Source organism: Adiantum capillus-veneris, chromosome 19, assembly GCF_014529385.1.
Source record: "Adiantum capillus-veneris isolate H3 chromosome 19, ASM1452938v2, whole genome shotgun sequence".
NCBI lineage: Eukaryota > Viridiplantae > Streptophyta > Polypodiopsida > Polypodiales > Pteridaceae > Adiantum > Adiantum capillus-veneris.
In genome coordinates, this window is record NC_140949.1 from 45,542,051 (window position 1) to 45,568,462 (window position 26,412).

At 45.2% G+C, this 26,412-nt stretch overlaps 1 protein-coding gene across 5 annotated transcripts in view; it reads right to left on the minus strand.

The window, feature by feature from the left end:
- The window catches only part of LOC147433933 (alanine aminotransferase 2-like), a 208,781-nt gene that overhangs the window by 163,789 nt on the left and 18,580 nt on the right, over positions 1-26,412 (minus strand). For all 5 annotated transcript variants that reach the window (XM_086490560.1, XM_086490557.1, XM_086490558.1 and 2 more), the window contains 3 exons: positions 5,163-5,213; positions 4,888-4,938; positions 4,739-4,804 (listed from right to left, as the gene is read on the minus strand). In XM_086490560.1, the coding sequence (XP_086346686.1) occupies positions 4,739-4,804; positions 4,888-4,938; positions 5,163-5,213 (168 nt within the window). The remainder of the gene's footprint in view (positions 1-4,738; positions 4,805-4,887; positions 4,939-5,162; positions 5,214-26,412) is intronic.

Below are 26,412 nucleotides of genomic sequence, written 5' to 3' on the forward strand. Positions count from 1 at the left end.
TCTACCTCTGTCTCTCACCTCTCCCTATTGGAAGAAAGCCGCCGATTGGCTTCTCAGGCTCCGGAAGCAGAGCAGCTTCGTCGCAAGGCGTGGCATGATCGCCATCTCAGAAAGCCTAAAATAATGCAAGGATCACTTGTGCTACTCTAGAAGGTGTTTCCCTGCCGCTAGTAAATGGCTCTAGGAAAAAATGCTATTACCCCTCGCCATAAGCCATAAGTCCTTCTCTTCCCACTAGTACTTTAATCTGCAGTGTGTAGTGTGCCTTCTCCCTCATTCAGCTGGTGTTAGCCAGTACCTTGTGCTCCTTACCAACCTGACACCTATTCAGCTTCTAGCAATTGTCTTCATCACATCTGGCCTCACCTTCATCTCTAACCCACTCTTAAACAATGTTTTTCCTAAGGACTATGTCTATCTTCTATGCCCCAAGTTCTTCAATTGATTCCCGCTCTGTATAATAATGTAAGTGTTCTTTCATTAGGCATTCTCCTATTTGGTTAATTGGATCCTTAGCTTTATTCAGTTGTCCTGAGGTCTCTATCTCTCCACCTAAAACTTCTCTTGGAGCTTTCTCATTTTAAACTGCATTGCCCATTGCCCACTTCCCTTCCTGGTGTTCCTTTTGTCAGAATACCCCTAGCCGCTATTTGCTACTGTACTCTTCTTTCCTAATTGCGGTCTTATCTCACATATAAAGTTCAATTGTAAACATAGCAGTATCTGTTTTCGGGTCTTCACCACCAGTCATGTATTCACAAATGTGTTGTTCGTCTACATCCTCTACATGAATCGTTCCTCTACATCCTCACACCAAGCTGCAAGCAGTGCAAGTGAGGTCAACTCGCATATATAGTGAGGTCAACTTGCATACATAAATGCCTTGTGCATAACTGCCTTGCAATGCTACAAAGTCCTCTCGTCCTCGTCCTTGTCTAACTTCCTCGTCCCTACCCTGACTTTCTCGCCCCTATCCAATCCCCCTCGCTTCACCCTACCGCTCTCGCCCCTATCCTATTTAATTCACTCACCCCTTCCTACCCTCTCTCGCCCCTACCCTCTCCTCTAGCCCTTATCCAATCCCCCTTGCCCCTCCCTACCCTCTCTCGCCCGTACCCTACCCCTCTCACCCCTACCCTACACTCGCCCCTCCCTACCCTCTCTCACCCCTATCCTCTCCTCTAGCCCCTATCCAATCCCCCCGCCTTTCCCTACCGTCTCTCGTCCCTCTCTACCCTCTCTCGCTACCCCTCTCGCCCCTATCCTATAATTCCTCGCCCCTAACCTACCTACCTCGCCCCTGTCCGGCCAAAATGACCTATGAGACAAAAGACTTTACAAATGGTGAATCTGATACAATGTCTGAGAGAGAGAGAGAGAGAGAGAGAGAGAGAGAGAGAGAGAGAGAGATGATATATTAACGTCTTCAAAAAGGCCAAAGTGACCTATGAGACAAAAGAGTTTACAAATGGTGAATTTGATACAATGTCTGTGTAAAAGACTGAAAACTGAAATTGAATTTAGCTAAAGTGAAATGAAATGAAATGAAAGGCTGAAATGCTGGAATCAAGATCCTATCCTATGATATCCAGCATCGGTCATTGGCGAAGATCATCAATGTCCTCCTTAGTGAGTACTCTGATTGGATGTCTCCCATGTCGTGCCAAAACAGTCCAGACCCTCTGATGCAGCTTCCACCGATGTCTCGATGACCCTCGCAGCCATGGGCGTCTCGATCTCCCAAGCTCAATGGCCCTGTCAGTCAGTATACCCCTGGTACAAGTGGACTCTAAAGTGTGTTGTGATGCCTCCTCATCTAAATGTCGCGTATGTAGTCTGACCCCATGTCTGCGCAGCTCCAATAAAAATAGCCCAAGGCATCTTTGATCCTGATATCTCATAACTTTGACCAGTGGTCCAAAACCCTCTCTGAATAGGCAGTGGAAACCGCCTTGTATCTCATAGTAGACTTCCTAACCAACCAACCTTCGCAATGAATTGATGATGATACAATGGGGGCTAGGTGAGTTTATATACCCACCTTAGCAAATTGCCCTACCCAAGATTTGACAAATAAGTAAAATAAATACCTAAAGCCAAAATAAATATTGGGATCCCATTGGGCTATTCACTTGAGATGCTACTAACTTTAACACTTACACCCCCATTATGACATCGGATCACGGATTTGTATGTACGGAAAGGATCCGTACACATTTTTTATTTAAAAAATTGTTCCAACAAAAAAATCGTGGCCAATGTGGATGCCTTGGATCTGCAATTGTTTTTTAGCCCTCTAACATGAAATGCAAATTGTATAAGCCTCTAGAAACACAACCTGTGGCACTATTAAAAATTCACACTATTTAAAATCTTCTAGAAACAAATTAAAAATCTTAGATAGTTTAGGTTATTTTACAATGGTACGTATTTTTACGTACACACAAACTTTCCTGTACGGAACAACGTTCAATACGTGCGTATCCGGACCGTACAGTATGTATGTTTCCACCTTGCATAGGATGGAGCAAAAGTGATGACATCCTAGACACAAAGCTCCTCAAAATCATTTTTTGCCTTTACATGTACTGCATATTCGTCATGCATGTTGACAAGCGTATTGCCAAGCATGACATCTTTTTCAAACAGCCCTTGAATTCTCACCTATGTCAATGCCTTGTGTAATGCCACCTACCTTCAAGATGCAAGCATAACTTATTGAATTTGCAGAGAGGCCCTCACTTTGCATCAACTGAAAAAAGCTCAGAGCTTCCTGCCTAGTTCGTAGTGAGCATATTCTGCAATCTATGCATCCTATTGTCACTGCACTCCAAGAGACAAAATTTCAATTGGAATGTTTATATTGAGACTTGCAAGTATTTTGAGACTCTTAATAAGCTCAACCCCATGTTCACAAGGTTCTGGACCAGCTTTAAGCTTTAAGCAATACCGTCATGTTGCTTATTGGACAAGCCGCAATAGACTCAATCAGCTCTCATTATATCCACTGAAGAAGAGTATAGAGCCAGTAAGTGCTGTCAATGAGACTACATTGAAGATAAACCCTCACTTAACTTACATCCGATAAAAATAGCCCAGGTTTGGAAATAGGCCAGGAGGCCTTCACTACGCATCCTCAAAAAACAGCCCAGAGCTTCTTTGCCCTTGTCCTGTTGGGTATAACCTGCAATCGCTAGTGCTCTCCAAGAGACAAACATCCAGGTTAACAACCCCAGTAATAACTTCTCCCCTCTCTGCAACTGCATGCATTGAGCACAATTGCAAACGGGGAGTTGCTCTCTCATTGTTTCCACTGGGAATTGATCCAGCACTTCCTCGGCCAGCCCTTGTGGGGCCTACAAGTGTCGTCCAAGAGACTACTATGGAGAGGAACCCCCACTTTGCATCGAACGAAAATGACTCAAAGCTTTGTGTGAGGACGACACAGTTGGCATACATATAAATCAAAGCTCAGAGCCTCTTGGCCCTTCCTCTAATGGGCATTCCTCAATCTTGCATTCCAAGAGACCACATCTCTGACACGAAGTGCCTCAAAAATTTTGTGCTTCTATCAGGACGACAATTTCGCATACATGTCAACCAAAGGCCTACCAACAAGCACAACAGTTTTCAGCAACCCTGCACATATTCATGAACATCAAGTTGTATTATGACAAGACTTCAAGCAAGATGCAAAAGCAATATAGGCTATCGCAATTAGAGAGTGGCCCATTTCGCATACATGTCAACCAAAGGCCTACCAACAAGCACAATGGTTTTCAGCAACCCTGCACATATTCATGAACATCAGGCTGTATTATGACAAGACTTCAAGATGCAAAAGCAATATAGGCGAGAGTGGTCCACATTTTGGATTTCCTTGGAAAAAACCCAGACCTTATTTGATGTGCATAACCTGCAATCAATGCACTCCAGGTGACACCATCTTGGACCAGAAGCTTAAGCTCAGAAAACCCGTCGTGTGCTTTTGCAAGGACAGAGCGTTTGGTGTACATGTCAATCAAAGCATTACCAAATGTGACATGTTTTGTATAGCAGGCAGTGCGCGCCTTGCATTTGCCACAGGCATTCAAGCCACAAACTGAGGTGAGAGAAGCCCTCAGTTCGCATCCACTGAAAACAGACCAGAGGTTGGACCAGTCGGGAACAGCGGGTTCTCTGTCGCATTGGGTCATAAAATACCTTCTCTCTGGCTCTGAGGACCTGGAGCAGGTCGCCTGTCCTGACCGTTGAAGGGAGATGATGGTGCTGGTTGCCTAGGCTGCAGGGTGTAGGTTGACACACCATGAGTGCGCGTGTATGAGCCGAAAGCTGACACCGGCTGTTTGGGTGTATTCAGTCGAGGACGCCCACGCTTCTCCTTGAAGTCGATGAAGGGGCTCTCAGTCATCAGGACATCACTTTTTCATAGCAGCTTTTGATAGTGTTACTTCTACACTTCATTTATCAACGAATTTTTCTGATTACGATATAGAAAAACCTGGTGCCAGGATTTACCAAAACGCTATAGAGTGATCATGGTAAAATTCTACACAACTAAATGTATAGAATACATCGCATAAGAAAGCATTATAAAAACTCTTCAAACCAGCACAAACCTTTCTTTGTTGCTTTGAAAAGGATAACAACAAAAAGTAAACTACAAAGCTGCAGCATAAACGCATAAGTAACACTAACACAAAGAGAAACTAAGTAGTACAATTCTTAACTAGCCCACCTCTCGGAAGAAGGTAATCGGCTGCTGTCCTAGTGAATGGGGATTTCCAATGTTGCAGTTAATTATCTTTCAGAAGAAAACTATGCAGATGTTAGCGACAGCTCATCGACTTTAACAAAAGAACGTTTTTCTTAGGTAGTCGACATTACCTCATCAAAGGGAAGTGTAGATGGATTAATTCGAATAATATGTTGTAAGTGCTGTCAAAGAAACAAAAAATTCTTAACAGCAGTATTTAAAAAAAAACTACCTAACATTAGTGTCTAAACAACCCTAGTACATCCCAGAACTTCTAACTAGTTAAGATCCAGTCAAAAATATTAGTTTTCTTGGCAACCCTGAGACCCTCCTAAATACACTATTTTATGTCAGCTAATTATTCTAGGTAACATGTTTCTCAGAATGTTCCAACCAGATGTAGTACCTCTGCATGTACAGCAATCTCTCCAGGAAAAGCGCACTCACATGATAAAACCTGCAGAACCAAATCAGCAAATATAATTGGTTGAGTAATGCATAAATTTCTAATTTCACAAATTAATACACATCCTAGCTCTATGTTATTCTAACTAGGCCCATGTAAAGACTACTATATAAAGCTTCACATGCACCACCATTCTCCTGTACTGGACCCCATAAATGTCTGGGCAAATTGATATACAGAAAACAAGAGGAATACAGAAAAGGACATGGGAGAGGATACTTGGCTGAGGAAAATGGAAGAAATATCTCGAGTGTGCAAAACCCAAAATTAGGTACTGCAAGGGAAATAAGGAATTTGCACTCGAATCAGCTAGGCTTTCGAATATCAATATCTTCAGTCCAAAGTTATGGCATACACCTAGGAGAAAGCCTTGCATGGGTTTACAGCAGCATCAACATGCAGTTTATATGCAAGAACACACCCGTCAGTCCTCTCTTCATAAACGCCACGAGAAATTCGGAACAGTTGTCCTTCAAGCTTCCCCTCATCCAGTTAAATACAATGATGCACCAGATTGCCCGTTGCAACAACAAAGATACCACATCGCAGATAATGGCTCTGACTACGACAAGCTGGGCAATGCTCCACTTGAGTCTGCTGTGACAGAGTTTTAGTTAAGGGCACTTGAATTGGATTAGAATCTGAGAAGCCTTCTTTGTTAAAGTTTTTACATCTCAAGTGAGCTGCCAAATGTGATCCCGATAATTATTTTGGCTTTTAGGTATTTATTTTACTTAATATCTGTGTGGGGCAATTTGTTGAGGTGAGTATATCAGCGCCACCTTGCCCCCATTGTATAATCTTCATTGCCGAAGTTGGTTGGGCGACCACTGGAGGAGCTTACTACTATACTGACACAGACATTACATGATGCAGCAGCAGAGGCATACCCACACACCCAGCCTGAGCAAAGACGCCGTTCAGGGAGCATGCCTCAGAACAGCTGGTATGATGAGGAGTGCCGCAAGACTAGAGCTAGACTTCAGAGAGGTACTTTTGGGGGACATCACTCACAGACAGTCACAGATTGACTTCCGACGCCTGGAGCGGCGGAAGAAGAGGGCATTTTTGGCTCGACTAGAGCAGGATCTGTACCAATTATCTTGAGTCAGGACTCGCGTGAGGCGTGGCGGCTCTTTCATGAGCAGTCCCCCCCCCCCCCCCGCCGTTACCTCTACAGAGACCTGGGGTCAGTACGCATCATCTTTGTACACAATACCTGGACAGTCGCCCCTTCCCGACCCCCCCGATCCATGCCCACACACATGTGCTTTTTTCACCGCTGAGATGGTGAAGAAAGCCATTGACAGGATGAGGACTGGGAGAGCATATGATCATGATGGCCTGGTGGCTGAGCATTTCATACACGCCAAAGATCTACTAGCAGAGCTTCTAGCACTTATGTTTAACCGTGCCATGTGTGAGGGCTTTCCTGATACTTGGAGCCTATCTACTATTGTACCTATCTTCAAGTCAGGAGACCCTACAGAGCCTGGGAATTATCGCACTATCATGATTGGACACACACTGGCACAGTTGTATGCATCCATTCTTGAGCAGCAGTTGAGTAGATGGGCAGAGAGGGAAGGAATACATGCAGATGGGCAGGCAGAGTTCAGGAGAGGCTTCTCTACTCTTGACCATATCTTGACACTCCGGGCCATCATCGAGGAGGGCAAATCTCATGGGAGACGGATCTATTGTAGCTTTGTGGACTTCGGCAAAGCCTTTGACACAGTACCCACAGCTAGATTGATGCGCAGACTACAGGAGATGGGAGTACCCACAGAGCTCATTTGGGGGATCATGGCATTGTACAAATCAGTAGTTGGGCTCACTCCACTATTGGGGTGAAGCAGGGTTGCCCGCTCTCTCCTACTCTATTCGGTATGTATGTAGATGAGGTTTCTAACTACATTGAGAGCGATGGTGATAAGAGGTGCACAGCTGGCAGGACATGGATCCCACTTTTGTTATATGCTGATGATATTGTGTTGATCTCCGAATCTCTGGAGGGGATGCAACGTCACTTGGATGCTTTGCATAGGTTTGCCCATGAAAGTCGTTTGTCTGTCAACCTTGGTAAAACCAAGGTTATGGTGTTTAATACCACCCCACAGTGGATCAGGAGGTCAGCACCTACATTCACATATGGCCAGAAGACTGTGGAGTACACATATGCTTACACTTCCCTTGGAGTGGTTTTTAGCGGACCGGCATTCTCACTCAGGAGAGCAATAGAGACCAGATTGACTAGAGCCCGTACAGCATTGGGTAGATTGGAGAGGATGTGTTCACAAGTTCAGTTTCAGGAGCCTAGGACGAAGCTTTGGCTCTTTGACACCTTGGTGGCTTCTGCATTGCTCTATGGAGCTGAGATATGGGGACCTTCATTGGATCATCACGGGGGGTCGGGTCACACCGATGGATGGGGGAGCATGGAGAAACCTCTGATCTCTATGATCTCGCGGCTCATTAGAGCCAAGGCATCAGTACCACATGCCATTATCCGAGCAGAGCTAGCGGCCCCCCCATTAGTGGTTGAGGCGCTCACCAGATCAGTCTCCTTCATACACCGCATGTGGGAACTTCCTAGAGACAGATATGCTCGCATTGCACTTGAGTCCTCTCGATAGTTAGCCATGCAGGGAGATACAGCGTGTTGGTATGGGGAGATGACATCATGGTTTCAAGCGCATGGGTTCAGCATAGACAGGTTGCCACCCTTCCAGTACTCATTGGATGCACCATGTCTCACTCTTACACAGTCCGAGATCACCATGCTCATCCGTCAAGACCTGACCCAGCTAGACACCAGGAGGACATGGATACAACCGGCGCAGGAGCTCGGCACGAAGATGACTTTCTATAGAGAGCATCTTCTCCAACTTACGGAGGATGGTTTTGTGACGAGACTAAGATACATGGACACCCACTTGTCTCATGGGATAAGATGTGCTATTGGCCAGTTACGCACATCTTCTCACCAGCTACGGATTGAGACTGGGAGAGAGCAGAGTACCAGCAGAGGCCAAGACTTGCCCCTTGTGTGACATGGAGCCTGAGACAGAGTTGCACTACACATGCCGCTGCCCTGTCTACTACAAGATACGAGGCCGCTTCCATTGCTTGTTCAGAGAGGGTTTTGGACCACTCTCCAGAGTCATGGAATATGAGGATCAGAGATACTTGGGTTTGTTCTTGCTCGAGCTTCGCAGACACAGAGATAGCCTGATGAGTGGAGAGGCTAGCCAGTCTCAGAGTCGGATCACAGATTTCTTCAGAGCAGACACTGGACAGCCGCAGGAGCTACTACCACAGCAGAGCTCACTTTCGTCTCACACCAGAGGCACACTGGTCGACCGAGCGAGTGAGCTGGGAAAATCCAGGCGCCCACGACTGCGGAGGACTACACAGCATCGACGGAGGCTTCATCAGAAGCTTCCGACCACTCTGGCCAAGCATGCACGACGCCCGGTCAGACTTGTCACGTGACACATCCCAACCCTATGTGTCAGTGGACAAGCTACAGCATGATCAGGGTTCAGTCAGTTCAGTCAAGTCTAGATTAGCAGTGATCTGGCACTTTTGTGAGTCTATTCGTAGACCGTGCATGTCCAGTCACTTAGCATAGATGCATATCCTCCGGTTGCACACAGCATGATCATCGGAATTCCCATCAGAATCCATTAGCATCAGTTAGGGGAATTTTCCAGTGCATTTAGCCTATTTTCCTATTTATTGGTTATTTTTACGTGACTTTCCAACAAAAGTAGGTAGGGCAATTTTGCTAAGTTAATATATAAGCAAACCAAAGTTCACACTTCCTGGCAGAAGAGGCACCAGGAGCACCTTGCTCAACAGGCAACTTCTCAGCAAGACCAACCCCCGCGACTACTCTGGCATTTTCTCCACAGAAGACCTAGCGTTTTTGCATCAGATCAGCCCCGGCGATTTGTGCACAGCAGATCAGCCCCGGCATCATCACGACACACCAGATCAGCCTAGCGTTTTTGCATTTGCAGAACCCCGGCGACAGAAGGACCAATTTCAGCCCCTGGCGTTTTTGGATTTCAGCAGCAAATTAAGACCGGCATCATTCACCTAAAGTGTAGCAGATTCAGCCCGTAAAGACCATCAGTTTTCAGCCCTAAGAAACCTCATTTTTCAGCCAAGAAAACGCAGCCAAAACAGTCATTTTCAGCCACCGAAACAGTCCCGAAATTCAGCAATTAGAAGATCTCAAATTTCAGCCATCATCGTCGTCGTCGTCGTCGGCGTCATCGTCATCGTCATCGGCATAGACCAAGTTGCATAGTCCATTGCATACGCATTGTACACCTTTGTGCAATCAAAGAATAGACCACTCTCGCCGACGAGAGTGGGGCCTTCGGAGGAGGGTTTTACAACCTCTCGGGTGTCGTATCTCTTCTCTCTCCTTCTCTCAGTCTCATTCACTTGCACGCACAATCCACTCACTTTGTTCGTGATCATAGCACTCTCCATAAGACGGAAAGCTCTCTCTTTCCCTAAGAACTAAAAGGAACCTTGAGCAATAAAGATCACTAATCTTGAGAAAATACAACATTCATTCCGCTGCACCTAACATTGGTATCAGAGCTTTGGAAGTGTTCTACATTACTCAAGGAAAGAACCACAAGAACCACAAGAATTTTTTTGCTTGTTGCGATCGCACGAACCCAAGTTTACTTGGGCGTGGCGATTCCTAATCGTGTTTTATTGAAGAGTGATAGGATTCCCAAGAAAGAAGGGTTTGTCCAGCCTCCCCTTGTGTCTCTTTTCACTCATTGAGAGCGGACCGTGCACTTAGCGGCCGGCCAATCGACGTGAGGTGGGAAAAAGAAACCTTGGAGTGAGCGCAAGCCCGCCAAGGGGTGCGCCCGCAGAAAAGAGTAGAACTCGGGTGAAGAGAAGATCCTTCTCCAACGCGATTTGCAAGCGAAAGAAAACCTCAAGAACCCAAGTCCCTCGTAGACTTGAGAACCCACAAGAACCCACGACTTCAGAATGGTCATCACTCGAAGCGGAATGGATACTTCGCTAGGAGGTGATGAGCATGAGAGAGGCGAAGAAGAATTTTCCCCACCAGGAGGTTTTTCCGACCCTCCCCCTTCCCCATCTACGTCAAGGATTGCACTAACTCCTATGGAGGCTTTGAACCAGATGTTTATGGAAAGGAAGTTAGAACGCGAAGCAAGAAATGCAAAAAGAATGACAGAATTTGATCGTGAATGCAAAGAAACAAAAGCAGAAATGGAACGCAGACACGCAGAAAGAAAAGCAGAAATGGATCGTAGGCACGCAAAAGACAAAGCAGAAAGAGAAGCAGAAAGAAAAGCAATACAAGAACAAAGCGACCGACAAAACAAAGAGTTTTGGCGACTCTATTCTCAAGTTCAGGCACAGATGCAAGAGATTTGGGGAAAGGAGACTCTCTCAGTCTCTTCTTCTCCAAAGCATGACACACAGGATTTGGATGACAAAGATAAGCATGATGATTTGAATGATATTTCTAAGCATGATGATTTGGATGCCAATGACAAGCATGATGATTTGCAAGATCAAGATGTGATTTCTCACAAGCATGATGAGTTGCATGAAGGAGATGTGATTGTTCACAAGGATGAGGTGTTAGTGGATGCTTTTTCTAGCGAAACTAACCTCGTTGCAGATTCGATCAATCATGAAGAATCGATCTTGGCTTTCGAGTCGAGGTCCACAGATCCCCCACAAGAAGATTCGATAGATCCGGACGAAGCGATCTTGGCTCTCTAGCCTTGGTCCAAAGAACCATCACAGGAAGTATTATGTGTTCGCATGATTAATACGCACGCATTGTTCGATTGTTTCATTCGTGACGGTTTCCTGTATTTTAGTCAGCATCGTTATGTGATCCCTTTTCCTAGGCATGACATACTGTATGTTGAGCACGTTTCTATCATGGATGAGCACGAATGTATGCGGATAGTTCAGGAAAAGTTGAAAAGTTTGTATGTCAAGAAGTCACATTCCATGTTTCTTCCTTGGCATGACACAGTTTCCGAAAGAGCACATGATTGTATGAGCACCAAGCATGGGCATTTCCATTGTGATTTGCCACAGTTGATTGATTTTGATCAAACAGAAAAGATTCGATCGCATTGTTTGCATGTGTTTGATGAACGGGTTGTCACTCCGTCTCTATGTTCATCTACATTGCATACACAGTCTTTAAAGAAGACAATATGTTTTTCCTTCATTTTACATGGAATGGGTATGTTCATGGTTTTGTGTTGCAGATGGTTTCAGGAATTTTCAGCCATGGAGATTCTTGAAGACGAAAGAAGCAGGACTCTAGACGAAGTTGAAGCAAGAAAGGAGATTCAGAAGACTTTGTGTCGCTTTCGGCGCGGCCCAGAGAAGCAAGCGTTGCAGACCTTTATGAAGTTCAAGTACCGCACAACCCACACATCAGAGTGGGCCGGTGAAGAGTCCCTACCAGGATTCCGTTTGTAGAACCCCGGCGACAGAAGGACCAATTTCAGCCCCTGGCGTTTTTGGATTTCAGCAGCAAATTAAGACCGGCATCATTCACCTAAAGTGTAGCAGATTCAGCCCGTAAAGACCATCAGTTTTCAGCCCTAAGAAACCTCATTTTTCAGCCAAGAAAACGCAGCCAAAACAGTCATTTTCAGCCACCGAAACAGTCCCAAAATTCAGCAATTAGAAGATCTCAGATTTCAGCCATCGTCGTCGTCATCGGCATAGACCAAGTTGCATAGTCCATTGCATACGCATTGTACACCTTTGTGCAATCAAAGAATAGACCACTCTAGCTGACGAGAGTGGGGCCTTCGGAGGAGGGTTTTACAACCTCTCGGGTGTCGTATCTCTTCTCTCTCCTTCTCTCACTCTCATTCACTTGCACGCACAATCCACTCACTTTGTTCGTGATCATAGCACTCTCCATAAGACGGAAATCTCTCTCTTTCCCTAAGAACTAAAACGAACCTTGAGCAATAAAGATCACTAATCTTGAGAAAATACAACATTCATTCCGCTGCACCTAACAACACTACTGCCCATGGAGGAGATTGATGAGATCCGCCAGCGCCCGATGCTAGATCTCCTGTGATTTAGCTATCTCAGCAAGCTGCCCCTTTCGCTTAGTTCACATCGACCAGTCTAGGATCCCATAGTATTTTTTGTTTTGTTTTGTTTTGTTATGTTGTTAGTTAGTTTGTTACTTTGACTTTGTATCAGATCCACCACATTGTAACTTTCTGGTCTCATAGGTCACTTTGGCATTTTGAAGACGTTAATATAACATTTCATTTCATTTCTCTCTCTCTCTCTCTCTCTCTCTCTCTCTCTCTCTCTCTCTCTCTCTCTCTCTCTCTCTCTCTCTCTCTCTCAAAGTTCACTGATTTTGAAGTTTCTGTTCGTCAGTTGCTATTGATTTCACGCCTAGAGTGTCCAAGCCTGTTTTTGTGGTATCAAAGCTCAAAAAGATTCTTCTTCTACGGAGGATCTAATCCTTTTTGCAACGCACACAATTTTTCTGTGAAAGAAGCTCCGTGCCCTGACCCGGACTTATTAGGCACTCCCACCCTTCGTACATCGTGCATCGGGCACGCTGTCGTCTTCATCACTCTGTCTTACACGGCATAAGCCATAGAGAACTCCAGACTACACATGGGTTCTCGTGGAGAATGTGACAGAGATAACACTTCCGGGCGGGTAGGCAAAGAAAAGTTGAAATTCGGCGCACGAACGGAAGAAAAGAATGAAGATTTGGACAAATTCTTGGCAAAAAAGTTTGCCGGAACGTAGTACAAACGTCAATTGCAAGTTGGCATATGTGTGAAAAGATTGATCAAGTATTCCAAAGACCCGAGATTTGCGAAACAACTGAAGAATTACCCCGTTGATGAAATTTACTCAAGATGGCGTGAGGTCAATGATTCTCGTCTTAGGTCAGGAGGAAAGCTGAAAGGACAGACGAGTGCAGAAAACCTGTACTCATAGCAAGAGCTGAACAGACTTGAAAAGAAGATGAACCAAAGGACCACCAGAAGATAAGCCAGTGTCACCAGGAGGGGTATTTTTCCTGTTGCCTTCCGTAAATAAGTATTAGATATATTTATTTTATTTTTACTTGTTTGTCCCAAAACCCTTGAAAAGGTGCAAGTGGACATTGCATGGCCAGTGTGAAACGGCTACAGCCAAATGGGTTTCTCACATCGGGGATTTAGGTCCGTCAAACAGGGACTGCCCGGGCCAGTTAGCACTGAATTCTGTGCGCCAAACTGGAATCTGGGCCACTCGTCAAGTCACTGCAACTTTATAAGTTGAAAGGGGCCAGTAAATTAACTCACATTGTAGATGTTGGTCAAATGGTAGTCTTCAATGATGGTCAGGAGACCGATAGGGACGCCATGGAAGCATCTCCTAAAATTTAGGGAACTGCTATTTTTGACCGGAAAATGTGTTCGCGTCATTAGCTCTAGAATGACAAGGGGAACATTTTATTGCTCTGCTGCCAAGTCAACTGACGCACCAGTTGCGATATTTTTAGCAGGGAAAGCCCAAACTCGGAAACTGGGCGACGTGTCAGCCTGTGAGCGATTCTGCCACTCTGGGAGGCAAAAACGAGCTGCATATCAACAAAGGGGGCGCCATTTTCAGCCTCAACTGGATTGTAGCAAGTACAGAAGCTATGGAATGCTTACCTTGCCCTCTATGCACAGTATGGTGATGGGAGTGATGCCCCGCACGCTACATACTGCTCTCTTTCTCCCCTACGTACAGTATGTTATGCCCCACTAGTGGGCTTCTCATTTGACCTATGTACAGTTCTGGCGGTTTATGCGCGTTTGCCAAGGCAAGAGCCTTCTGAACAGGAACCGGATTAGCTAATTGCTAATCCCCCACAGGTACGCACAGTTCCATCACGAAAGATTGCGAGTTTGGAGAGTTTTCTCGCGTGAAAACTCGTCCAATTCACACGGGAACTGTCCCATTGCGTGCGGGAGCCCTTGGGACACGCGTAGGCGTGTTCGCTCCGCTAAAAACGATCCAAAACAGGGAATTACAGCCTGCTGTGTTTTTCTGCAGGTTTAGGGTTTCGCACCTAAACTGCAAGGGAACATCGGGGGAGCCTCGTGAGAGCCTTGGGATGCGTGTACAGGCTTTTGGGCTCCTGGCAGTGAAAAACAGAGAATTACAGCCCGCTTAATTTCTATGACAGCTCGCCAGAAAGCTTCCAAATATCGAGGGAATCCGTCCTAAACAGGTGTTTTTGACCTACAGGGGTTTTTGCGCCGTTATGCTGTCGAAATCCGGTCGAAAACCTGCGTTTTCAGCCCTCGCCAAGTTTGGACAGCTTTGTGAAAGCTTGTGCTAAGTGGTCGGATCGTCTACCTTAATTTGAATAAAGAAATACCGAAAGGGGCGCCAGTCTTTGGGGCCTACAGGGTGTCGGTCTCGTGTGCGCAGTGACATTCTAGTCGCTGGACGCAACTGTGTTCTCTTCCCTTCTCAGTGCTCTGTGTAAAGTTAACAGGTAATTGAAATAGTACCGCCCTCTACGTTGTACGGGCCGGTTATATGGTTCCATCGACGGGATAGTCACTTTTTCTTCAAAAAGTGCAGCGTGGATTGTTGTGGGTGAAAGCAACACAGAGCTTGTCGATATGGCAGAGAAGAGAGACCAAGTACCTGAAGAGGGATCTTCCTCACATGGCACAGAGAAAATTCCTTCAACTCTTCAAGAAGAGGACACGTTGTTTAGAACTCAACTGCATTGTTGCATGGACATGTTTCAGCAGTTGGCTAACAACCCAAGGATGCAGGAATTCTTACAGGCTCCAACACAGGGTTTTCAGCCTCCTACACAGGGCATGACTGAGCCGTTGCAGGAAAATGAGATTTCCAATGCGCAGAGGACTCATGATGCTCGAGGGAAAGCCCATGTGGTTGAGCAACTAGCGGTGTCCAATGATCCAAAGCAACTTGCTTTAGCTGGACAGGAACCGTTTGTGAATGGTCAAGGGAGCAATGAACGGGCTATGCGTCAGACCCTTCCATTACCTAATACTTATCCTGGTTATTTTGGAGGTGGTTCAGTGTTTCAAGCTATGGCTGGACCTTCCACAGGCTATATGCCAGGGAATGTGTTCGGGACAATGCAAACAGGCATGGGTAACCCTATGTATGCGAATATGGGTGTCCAACCAGGTTTTCAGGGTGCCTATGGCTAGTTTCGAGTGCCTGGAACACAATTTGGTATGGCTGGTTTTTCGCAGCCATACGTACAAAATGCAGATATGACAGGGAAAACAATTGATGCGAGTGCTGGAATGAACACTCATGGAGCACCACTGTTACAGGCACCTGTTTATGATAATGTGGCTCCTTTGAGTCAGCCTAAGGATTACAAGGAAGGTGGGCAGGGAGTGAAGTTTGAAACTTTCAGAGGAACTGAGGACCAATTAAAGGCTTTGACCTTCATACAGCAGTTCGATGCAGCTTATGCTGGAGGCAACTTCACGGAATCTTCAAAGATACGCAAGGCTGCCACTTTCTTGAAAGGGAATGCGCTTCAATGGTGGACCGCATTGTTGAACCAGGGTCAAGCCCCAACAACGTGGGTCCAATTCAAACAGCTTTTTGCGCCTGCATGGTTGACAAACACTTTTGAAGTGGATGTGATGACAGAATGGCACGAGTTGAATGCTAAACAGTGTGCGAATTTGGAAGAGTACAATAAACAGTTTTGGGCCGCACTGTTGCCAGTCACCTCTTACAGGTTTGTGCCATTGTCAGAACAGATTGAGAAGTACTGTTGCGGATTGCCCAAGAAAATCAGGGACTACTGCACAAAGACTACTGTCATGAATATGTTTCAGTTGATAGAGAATGCAAGAGTGGCCAGCAATCTGTCGAAGAGAGATTCCGATGGATTTAATAGCCACAAGAAAGGGTCCCAGGGCAAACAGTTTTCAGCCAAGGGCAATGTTGCAGCAAAGCCTTCTGAGCCTCCCACAAAGAAGCCCTCCACTGAAGAAGCTGATATGTCCAAGAAGCAGTCTAAATCTTCTTCGGAACGAGGACAAGGACAAAAAAGGCATTTTTCTGGCAAAATTTTTCAAGAAAGGAAAGCTCTTAGGGAGGCCAAGAAAAGCTACATTTGTGAACAGGAAGGACACTTTGCAAATGAGTGCCCACAGAAGAAGTCACAGGATAAGGATGACAAGTCAGACCATAAAGGTAAGAAGCCAAAGCCGAGTGCAGGACTTGTTCCAGATTTGGTTGGAGATCAGCCAAACACAGATGCCACGGAGCTGTGCAGAGCTTGGGGCAAAGTTAGAGACCAGACAGTGCTGGTTTTCTTTGATCCAGGAGCCCGTGCAAATTTCATATCACCAGAATTGGCATCAAAGTTGGGCATTCGTGCAGAGGAGATGGGTATGACAGGGGAAGCAGGTTTGGCATGCCCAGGACATTCAGAGCCTGTTACTCCCATTCTGGGAAAACTTCGTCTGCACATTCAGAGCTATGTGGATGCGGAAGAATTTCATATTATGCCGCTTGAAGGCTGTGATGTGTTATTGGGTATCCCATGGTGTTACAGGTTGCATGCTATGGTGGATACTTACAACAAAAAGATTACCCTTGTACATAGAGGAAAGACTCATGTCCTTGATGTAAAGCTTAAAGGCGAGTCTGTTCCAGTTGTTTCTGCTTCTGCTATTTCATCTGTAATAAAGAATCATCTTTCTGAGTACTTGATCTTTGCAAAAGAAGTACCTCAAGTTGTATCTAATTTGTCTACCTTAGATAAAGGCAGGTCAACTTTTTTGAGTGGTTTCAGTGATTGTTTTTCGAACTCTTTGCCAGGGGAGTTACCTCCTGAGAGACCTGAGGATCATACTATAGATCTTGTGTCAGGTTCTAGTCCATCGAATAGACCACCATACAGGGTTAGTGCAGCCCAGTAGAAAGAGATTATGGGTCAGGTCAACGAGCTTTTAGAGAAGGGGCTGATTCAGCCCAGTTCATCCCCTTTTTGTTCGCCTGTACTCTTAGTGCAGAAGAAGGATGGTTCATGGCGCATGTGCATTGACTATCGCGCCTTGAATAAGAATACCATCAAGAACAGGTTCCCCATACCGAGGATAGATGACATTCTTGATCGGCTTGAGGGAGCGTCATTGTTTACAAGAATAGACCTAAAGAGCGGGTATCATCAGATACGCATTAGACCAGAAGATGTCCATAAGACTACGTTCAGGACAACATTTGGTCTCTATGAGTTTCTTGTCATGCCATTTGGTCTCACAAATGCTCCTACCACATTTAATAGAATGATGGACAGAATTTTTAGACCACATAGAAACTTCGTGGGTACCTTCTTTGATGACATGATTGTCTACTCAAAGTCTGAAGAGGAGCATAGGGATCACTTGACTGCAGTTTTCAATGAGTTACGTAAGAACAGGCTACTCATTAATGCGAAGAAGAGTGAATTCTTTTTGCAAGAGATTCACTTCCTTGGGCACATTGTTTCAAAGGATGGGGTACACATGGATCCCGCTAAAGTGGAAGCAATTAGGTCATGGCCAGACTTGAAGTCCGTACATGACATTCGAAGCTTTCTAGGCTTATGTTCCTATTACAGGAGGTTCATCCGAAATTTTGCTGAGATTGCTTCTCCACTCCATGCACTGCAAGGAAAAGGAGTTACTTTCAAGTGGACAGCCAAGGAAATTTTAGCGTTCAAACCATTGAAAGAGAAGCTGACTTCAGATCCGGTAATTATTTTGCCAGATCTTTCTAAACCTTTTGTGGTTCAATGTGATGCGTGTGGCCATAGTCTTGGTGCAGTTCTAATGCAGAATGGCCGAGTAGTCGCATATGAGAGTAGAATTCTTTTGAAGACTAAAAGGAAGTCTATGAGAAAGAATTGCTGGCAGTAATTCATGCTCTCACTAGTTGGAAACACTATTTGCTAGGGGCTGATTTTGTTGTCCAAACGGATCATCAAACCTTGCGATATTTTCTTACACAGACGAAGTTGTCTGAGAAGCACATGCGATGGGCAAACATCTTGTCAATGTTCCATTTTCAGATTGTGCATGTGCAAGGGAAAAAGAACGTGGTGGCTGATGCGTTGTCACGAAAGCCCCAAATTTCAGCAGTGTCAATTCCGTACCATTGTGAACTAGACAAAATGAAGACACAATATGCTGAAGATTCAGATTTTGCAAGGATCTATGACCAGCTTGTTGATGGGCAACATCATGAGCACTATATGCTTAAGAATGACTTTCTCATGATGCATGGAAAGTTATGCGTTACTAAACAGTTACGGCCAAAGATTTTGATGGAAATTCATGCTCCACCTTATGCTGGGCATCGTGGAATTGATGCGACAGTGAAAGGGGTTGAGGCATTCTTCTATTGGCCAGCTTTGCGTCAAGATGTTGACACATTTGTAAGATCATGCTTAGTATGCCAAAAAGTCAAATTTGATAGACAAAAGCAACCGGGATTGTTGCAGCCATTGCCGATCCCTGATAGGCCATGGGAAAGTATAGCAATGGACTTTATCTTTGATCTTCCAAGGACGCAAACAGGAAATGATGGGATTTGGACTATCATTTGTAGGTTCAGTAAGCAGGCCCATTTCATTCCTGTTAGGAAGAAGATAAAGCCACAACACATGGTCAAGATATTCATGAGCAATATCTTTAAATATCATGGGATGCCTCAGTCAATTGTCAGTGACAGGGATCCACGTATGACGAGTCTTTTCTGGAAGGCATTGTTTGAGAACATGGGCACTACGCTCAAGTTCTCTTCTTCGTTTCATCCGCAAACTGATGGACAGTCAGAAGAGGCAAATTCTACTATCTTGGACCTACTCAAATGTTATGTCTCAGAGCACAAGGCAACTTGGGAACACCATCTCCCATTGGTTGAATATGCTTACAATAACACTGTGCATACATGAACAGGTAAGGCACCATTTGAGATAGTGGAAGGAGGAAAGAAAGTCCCACCCATTTTGCAGACTAAGGACAAGATATTTGAGGCAGACAAGTATGTGCAAGATATGGATGAAACATACAGGAAGATAAAGATTGCTCTTGAGAAGACTCAGGCTAAGCAAAAGAAAGCTGCTGATCGTCACCGTCGTGAACTTGTATTTTCACTTGGTGATTGGGTACTTTTGCGCTTTGAAAAGGCCGGGTTAAGGAAAAGGAAAGGCAAGGAACGCTTGTTTCCTAAGCTCAGTATGCGATATTATGGTCCTTTTCAGATTTCAGAAAAGATCAGCGATGTAGCTTACAGGTTAAAGCTACCAGAAGGCTGGAAAATACATAATGCTTTTCATGTCAGCCTTCTAAGGCCCTTTGTTGGTGATGTGCCAGAGAATATGCTTGATGAGGAACAACCCGAAGTGGAAGAATTGGATGAAATCCTTGATCCTGAACAGATATTGGCACATAAAGAAAGAAAGGTTAGAGGAAAGGTTGCAAGACGCTATTTGGTGAAGTTCAAGAACTATCCATCATTAGATGCCAAATGGATGGAAGAGTCTAAATTGCTTGATTCACCTCAGCTATTGCAATTGTATCTTGAAGCCTTTCAAATGGAACCCACAGTGACTTGATGCAGCCTTTTTGGAGCAAGGCAAGAGCATGGTTCATGATGCTCAAGAGAATAGTTAAGCAATTGTATCTACTAGCTAGAGAAGTTTGTGCTCAAGAGTACACTAGAAGACTTCTATGCTTGATATATGTGTCGTAGCCAGGTTGGTGGGATTGTTTAATCGTCCAACGCTACATTTCCGGAAGCATGTATATCTTGGATTCCCATCATAGAATATATGTGATATCAAGAGATATCTGCATGTATTATTGGCATGCAAGCGAGGTCGCTTGCAGTATTTCAAGGGTGGGGTGTGTCACCAGGAGATGTATTTTTCTTGTTGCCTTCCGTAAATAAGTATTAGATATATTTATTTTATTTTTACTTGTTTGTCCCAAAACCCTTGAAAAGGTGCAAGTGGACATTGCTTGGCCAGTGTGAAACGGCTACAGCCAAATGGGTTTCTCACATCGAGGATTTAAGTCCGTCAAACAGGGACTGCCCGGGCCAGTTAGCACTGAATTCTGATGAGTATGGAAGCTCGTGTGCGCCAAACTGGAATCTGGGCCACTCGTCAAGTCACTGCAACTTTATAAGTTGAAAGGGGCCAGTAAATTAACCCACATTGTAGATGTTGGTCAAATGGTAGTCTTCAATGATGGTCAGGAGACCGATAGGGACGCCATGGAAGCATCTCCTAAAATTTAGGGAACTGCTATTTTTGACCGGAAAATATGTTCGCGTCATTAGCTCTGGAATGACAAGGGGAACATTTTATTGCTCTGCTGCCAAGTCAACTGACGCACCAGTTGCGATATTTTTAGCAGGGAAAGCCCAAACTCGGAAACTGGGCGACTTGTCATCCTGTGAGCGATTCTGCCACTCTGGGAGGCAAAAACCAGCTGCATATCAACAAAGGGGGCGCCATTTTCAGCCTCAACTGGATTGTAGCAGGTACAGAAGCTATGGAATGCTTACCTTGCCCTCTATGCACAGTATGGTGACGGGAGTGATGCCCCGCACGCTACATACTGCTCTCTTTCTCCCCTACGTACAGTATGTTATGCCCCACTAGTGGGCTTCTCATTTGACCTATGTACAGTTCTGGGGGTTTATGCGCATTTGCCAAGGCAAGAGCCTTCTGAACAGGAACCGGATTAGCTAATTGCTAATCCCCCACAGGTACGCACAGTTCCATCACGAAAGATTGCGAGTTTGGAGAGTTTTCTCGCGTGAAAACTCATCCAATTCACATGGGAACTGTCCCATTGCGTGCGGGAGCCCTTGGGGCACGCGTAGGCGTGTTCGCTCCGCTAAAAACAATCTGAAACAGGGAATTACAGCCTGCTGTGTTTTTCTGCAGGTTTAGGGTTTCGCACCTAAACTGCAAGGGAACATCGGGGGAGCCTCGTGAGAGCCTTGGATGCGTGTACAAGCTTTTGGGCTCCCGGCAGTGAAAAACAGAGAATTACAGCCCGCTGAATTTCTGTGACAGCTCACCAGAAAGCTTCCAAATATTGAGGGAATCCGTCCTAGACAGGTGTTTTTGACCTACAAGGGTTTTTGCGCCATTATGCTGTCGAAATCCGGTCGAAAACCTGCGTTTTCAGCCCTTGCCAGGTTTGGACAGCTTTGTGAAAGCTTGTGCTAAGTGGTCGGATCGTCTACCTTAATTTGAATAAAGAAATACCGAAAGGGGCGCCAGTCTTTGGGGCCTACAGGGTGTCGGTCTCGTGTGCGCAGTGACATTCTAGTCGCTGGACGCAACTGTGTTCTCTTCCCTTCTCAGTGCTCTGTGTAAAGTTAACAGGTAATTGAAATAGTACCGCTCTCTAGGTTGTACGGGCCGGTTATAGCCAGAGAGTTACAGAGTAGCAGTCGAGCGCGGAGAAAAAGGAAAGACGAAAGCAGGACTACTACCAGATTTTGTGGGGGCCACAGACCTTGATCAGATGAACAAAAATACCGAACTTTGCACAGCATGGGGCAAAGTGCGAGACCAGGAAACCCTTATCTTCTTTGATGGAGAAGCCAAGGCCAACCTTACTCGAATTCGTAGCTCGATTTGGAATTACGCCCAAGGAAATGGGGCCACAGGCCGAGGCTGTTCTAGCGGAACCGGACGGGATGTTGCCATTACACATGTCATTGGCAAACTATGTTTGCCTTGTCAGGGGTATTTAGGGCACGAGGACTTTTCCATCATGCCTTTGGAAGGGTGTGACGTCCTCCGAGGAATCCCTTGGTTCCCCAAGAACAGTCTCGTGGTTGATTATAGGGCAAGGAAATCCATCTTATGAAGAATGAGAAGGGCAAAGAGATTGTACTTGATAGAAAACTGTAAGGCGAGTCCGTCCCACTTGATGAAATCCAGCTTCTTCTATTTATTTGATCTTCTTGAAAGAAATGAATGATGAACAAAGGTCAAATATGTCTGACCTCGAAAAGGAGCGACAAGATTTTTTGCAAGCTTAGGCTGACTGTTTCTATGAGGGCTTACCAGGTGAGTTGCCTCCTTCGCGTCTTGATCACACGATTGATTTGATTCCCAATAGTACACCACCGAACCAGCCATCTTACCAACCTAGCAGAGCCCAACATGATGAAATAATGAACCAGAACAGATATTCCCCTTTCGAAGATCGATGATATACTCGACAAACTTCAGGGTTCTACTTGCCGAATTGATCTGAAGTGTGGTTATCATCACTTCCGAATTGAACCTGGAGACGTCTACAAGACAGCTTTCAGGACGACTTTTGGTTTGTACGAATACTTGGTGATGCCTTTTGGTCTTACGAATGCTCCGGCTACATTCAACCGCATGACGGATAGGATTTTCAGAGAGTACCGATCATTTGTGGGCACTTTCTTTGACAAAATTATCGTTTTCTCCAAGAATGAAGCAGAACACAAACACCACCTGTTGCACGTTTTCTAAGCACTACGGAACCATAAATTGGTTATTAATGCGAAAAAGAGCGGATTTTCTTGTCTGAGATACATTTCTAGGGACATATTGTCTCAACACAAGGGGTAAAGATGAATCCGGCCAAAGTTGAGACTAATCGTGATTGGCCTTATTTGAAGAATGTTCATGAAGTTCGAAGCTTTCTGGGCTTGTGCCCACATTATCGGCGGATCATTCGGAAATTTGCAAAGATAGCTTCTCCTTTGCATGTGTTTTAAGGTGCAGCGGAATGAATGTTTTTCTTTCTCAAGATGAGTGCTCCGAACTGTGCTCAAGGTTCCTTTTGTTCTTATGGAAGGGAGAGCCTTTCGTTCTTAATGAGAGAGTGCAATGATCACAAACAAAGTGAATGGACACTGTGCGTGCAAGTGTATGAGATTGAGAGATAGAGAGAGAAGAGAATACGACACCAGAGACGTTGTAAAACGCTCCTCCGAAGGCCCCACTCTCGTCGGCGAGAGTGGTCTACTATTGATTGCACAAACTGGTACAAAGTGGATGCATGTAACTCATGCAAGTCTAGGCTAGGTCGATGTCGACGACGGGGATGACCAGACCGACTCTCGGGCTGAAAACTGAAGCTTTTGTACTGCTGTCCAAAAACGCTTCTGGCTGAAAACTGAGGCTGACTTGCTGCTGTCCCAAAAACGCTGATGGCTGAAATTGTCTGGCACCAAAAACGCTGGTATGGACTGGTCCTTGCGGGCTGAAATCTGTTGATCTTAAGGGTTCAAAGGCTGAAATCTGCTGGTCTTTAGGGCTGAAATCTGTTGATCCTTAGGGCTGAAATCTGTTGGTCTCTAGGGCTGAAAAACGCTATGGGTTGAGGCTGCAAATCTGGAAACGCTAGGGCTGCTGGCGACAGATTTGCTGAGCTTGATGGCGATGGTCTGCTGAGTGCTGAAAACGCCAATGCTTGGGATCTATGGCGAAGGTTGCTTGTTTTAAAAACGCTAGGAGATGGGGGATCTTGCTTGGAGGAGAAAAACGCCACCAAGGTTCTTGCTGAGAAGTTGCCTGTTGAGCAATGGTGCTCCTGCTGCCTCTTCTGCCAATTAGTGCTAGTCTAGGTTTGCTTATATACAAACTTACTCAATTTGCCCTACCTACTTTCCAACAAAAGTCACTTAAAAATAATAAGTGAAAAATGTCAAAAATAGGGAAAATAGGCTAAATGCACTGGAAAATTCCCCTGAAAGATTCTGATGGATTTTGATGGGAATGCTTATGATCATGATGTGTGCAACCAGAGGATATGCATCTACACTAAGTGTCTGGGCATACACGGTCTGCGAACAGACTCACAAAAGTGCTAGAACACTTCTAAATCTAGACTGACTGAACCCTTGTCGTGTTGTAGCTTGTCCACGGACACATAGGGTTGGATGTGTCACGTGACATCCCCTCCTTTTCAAAGTGAGGTATTGGTACCGAACTGTATGAGGTACCGGTACCGAACTGTATGGCGTCGAGAGAGATCGCCAATAGTATCCGAAATCCTAGAAGGGACTCTTCGCCTGCCCACTCTGATGTGTAGGTCGTGCGGTACTTGAACTTCATAAAGGTCTGCAATGCTTGCTTCTTTGGGCCGCGCCAAAAGCGACACAAAGTCTTCTGAGGCTCCTTCGATGCTTCAACTTCGTCGAGAGTCATGCTTCTTCCTTCTTCAAGAACCTCCATGGCTGAAAATTCCTGAAACCATTTCCAACACAAAACCATGAACATACCTATTCCGTGTAAAGTGAATGGAAAAAATCTTGTGCATGCAATGTAGTCTGTAGATGAACAAAGAGACGGAGTGCCAAACCGTTCACCACACACACGCAAACAATGAGATCGAATCTTTCTCTTCTAATCTAAAGCAATCAACTGTGGCAATCCACAACGGAAATGCCCATGCTTGGTGCTCATATTGTCACGTGCTCTTTCTACAAATGTGTCATGCCAAGGAAGAGACATGGAATGTGACTTCCTTGAATGCATACTTTTCAGCTTTTCATGAATAATTCGCATACATTCGTGCTCATTCATGACTGAAACGTGCTTAACGTACAATCTGTCATGCCTAGTTAAAGGGATCACATAAAGATGCTGACGATAATACAGAAAACGATCACGAATGAAACACTCGTACAATGCGTGTTGACCAATCATGCGAACAAATAATACTTCCTGTGAGGGTTCTTTGGACCTAGGCTTGAGAGCCAAGATCGGTTCTTCTTGAAGAGGTTCTTTGGACCTAGGCTCAACAGACAAGATCGATCCTTCGTGATTGATCGAATCTGTAACGAGGTTAGCTTTGCTAGAAAAAGTATCAACTAACACATCATCCTTCTTGTGAACAATCACATCTTCTTCATGCAGCTCTTGTGAGAAATCACATCTTGATCATCATGCAAATCATCATGCTTGTGAGAAATCACATCTTGATCATCATGCTTGTCATTGTAATCAAAATCATCATCATCATGCAAATCCTATAAGTCATGCTTTGAAGAAGAAGAGACAGAGAGTCTCCGTCTCCTGAATCTCTTGCATTTGTGCCTGCACTTGAGAAAAGAGTCGCAACAACTCTTGCATGTGTCGCGCTTGCTCATGCTCACGCTCTATGACTGCCTTTCTTTCTACTTCTCTTTCTGCTTTTCTTTCTGCATGACTGCGATCTATTTCTGCTTTTCTTTCTTTGCATTCACGATCAAATTCTGCCATTCTTTCTGCTTGTCTTGCTTCGCGTTCTAACTTCCTTTCCATAAACATCTGGTCCAAAGCCTCCATAGGAGTTAGCGCAATCCTTCACGTAGATGGGGAAGAGGGAGTCTCGAAAAAATCTCCTAGTGGGGAAAATTCTTTGTCACCTCTCTCATGCTCATCACCTTATACGAAGTATCCATTCCGCTTCGGGTGATGACCAACTACTGAAGTCTTGGGTTCTTGTGGATTCTTGTGGTCTTGGATTCTTAAGTTCACGAGGAACTTGGGTTCTTGCGGGTCTTGGGGTTCTTGGGTTCTTGAGTCCTTGAGGTTCTTCTTTCACTTGCAATCTGTGTTAGAGAAGAATCTTCTCTTCACCCGAGTTCTGCTCTTTTCCGCGGGCGCACCCCTTGGCGGCCTTGCGCTCACACCAAGGTTGCTTTTTCCCACCTCACGTCGATTGGCCGGCCGCTAAGTGCACGGTCCGCTCTCAACGAGTGAAAAGAGGCACAAGGGGAGGCTGGACAAGCCCTTCTTTCTTGGGATTCTTGTCACTCTTCAAAAACACGATTAGGAATCGACATGCCCAGGTGAACTTGGGTTCGTGCGACCGCAACAAGCAAAAAAAAATTCTTGTGATTCTTGTGGTTCTTTCCTTGAGTGATACAGAACACTGCCAAAGCTCTGATACCAATGTTAGGTGCTGCGGAATGAATGTTGTTCTTTCTCGAGATGAGTGCTCCGAACTGTGCTCAAGGTTCCTTTTGTTCTTATGGAAGGGAGAGCCGCGGGCTGAAAACTGAAGCTTTTGTACTGCTGTTCAAAAACGCTACTACCTGAAAACTGAGGCTGACTTGCTGCTGTCCCAAA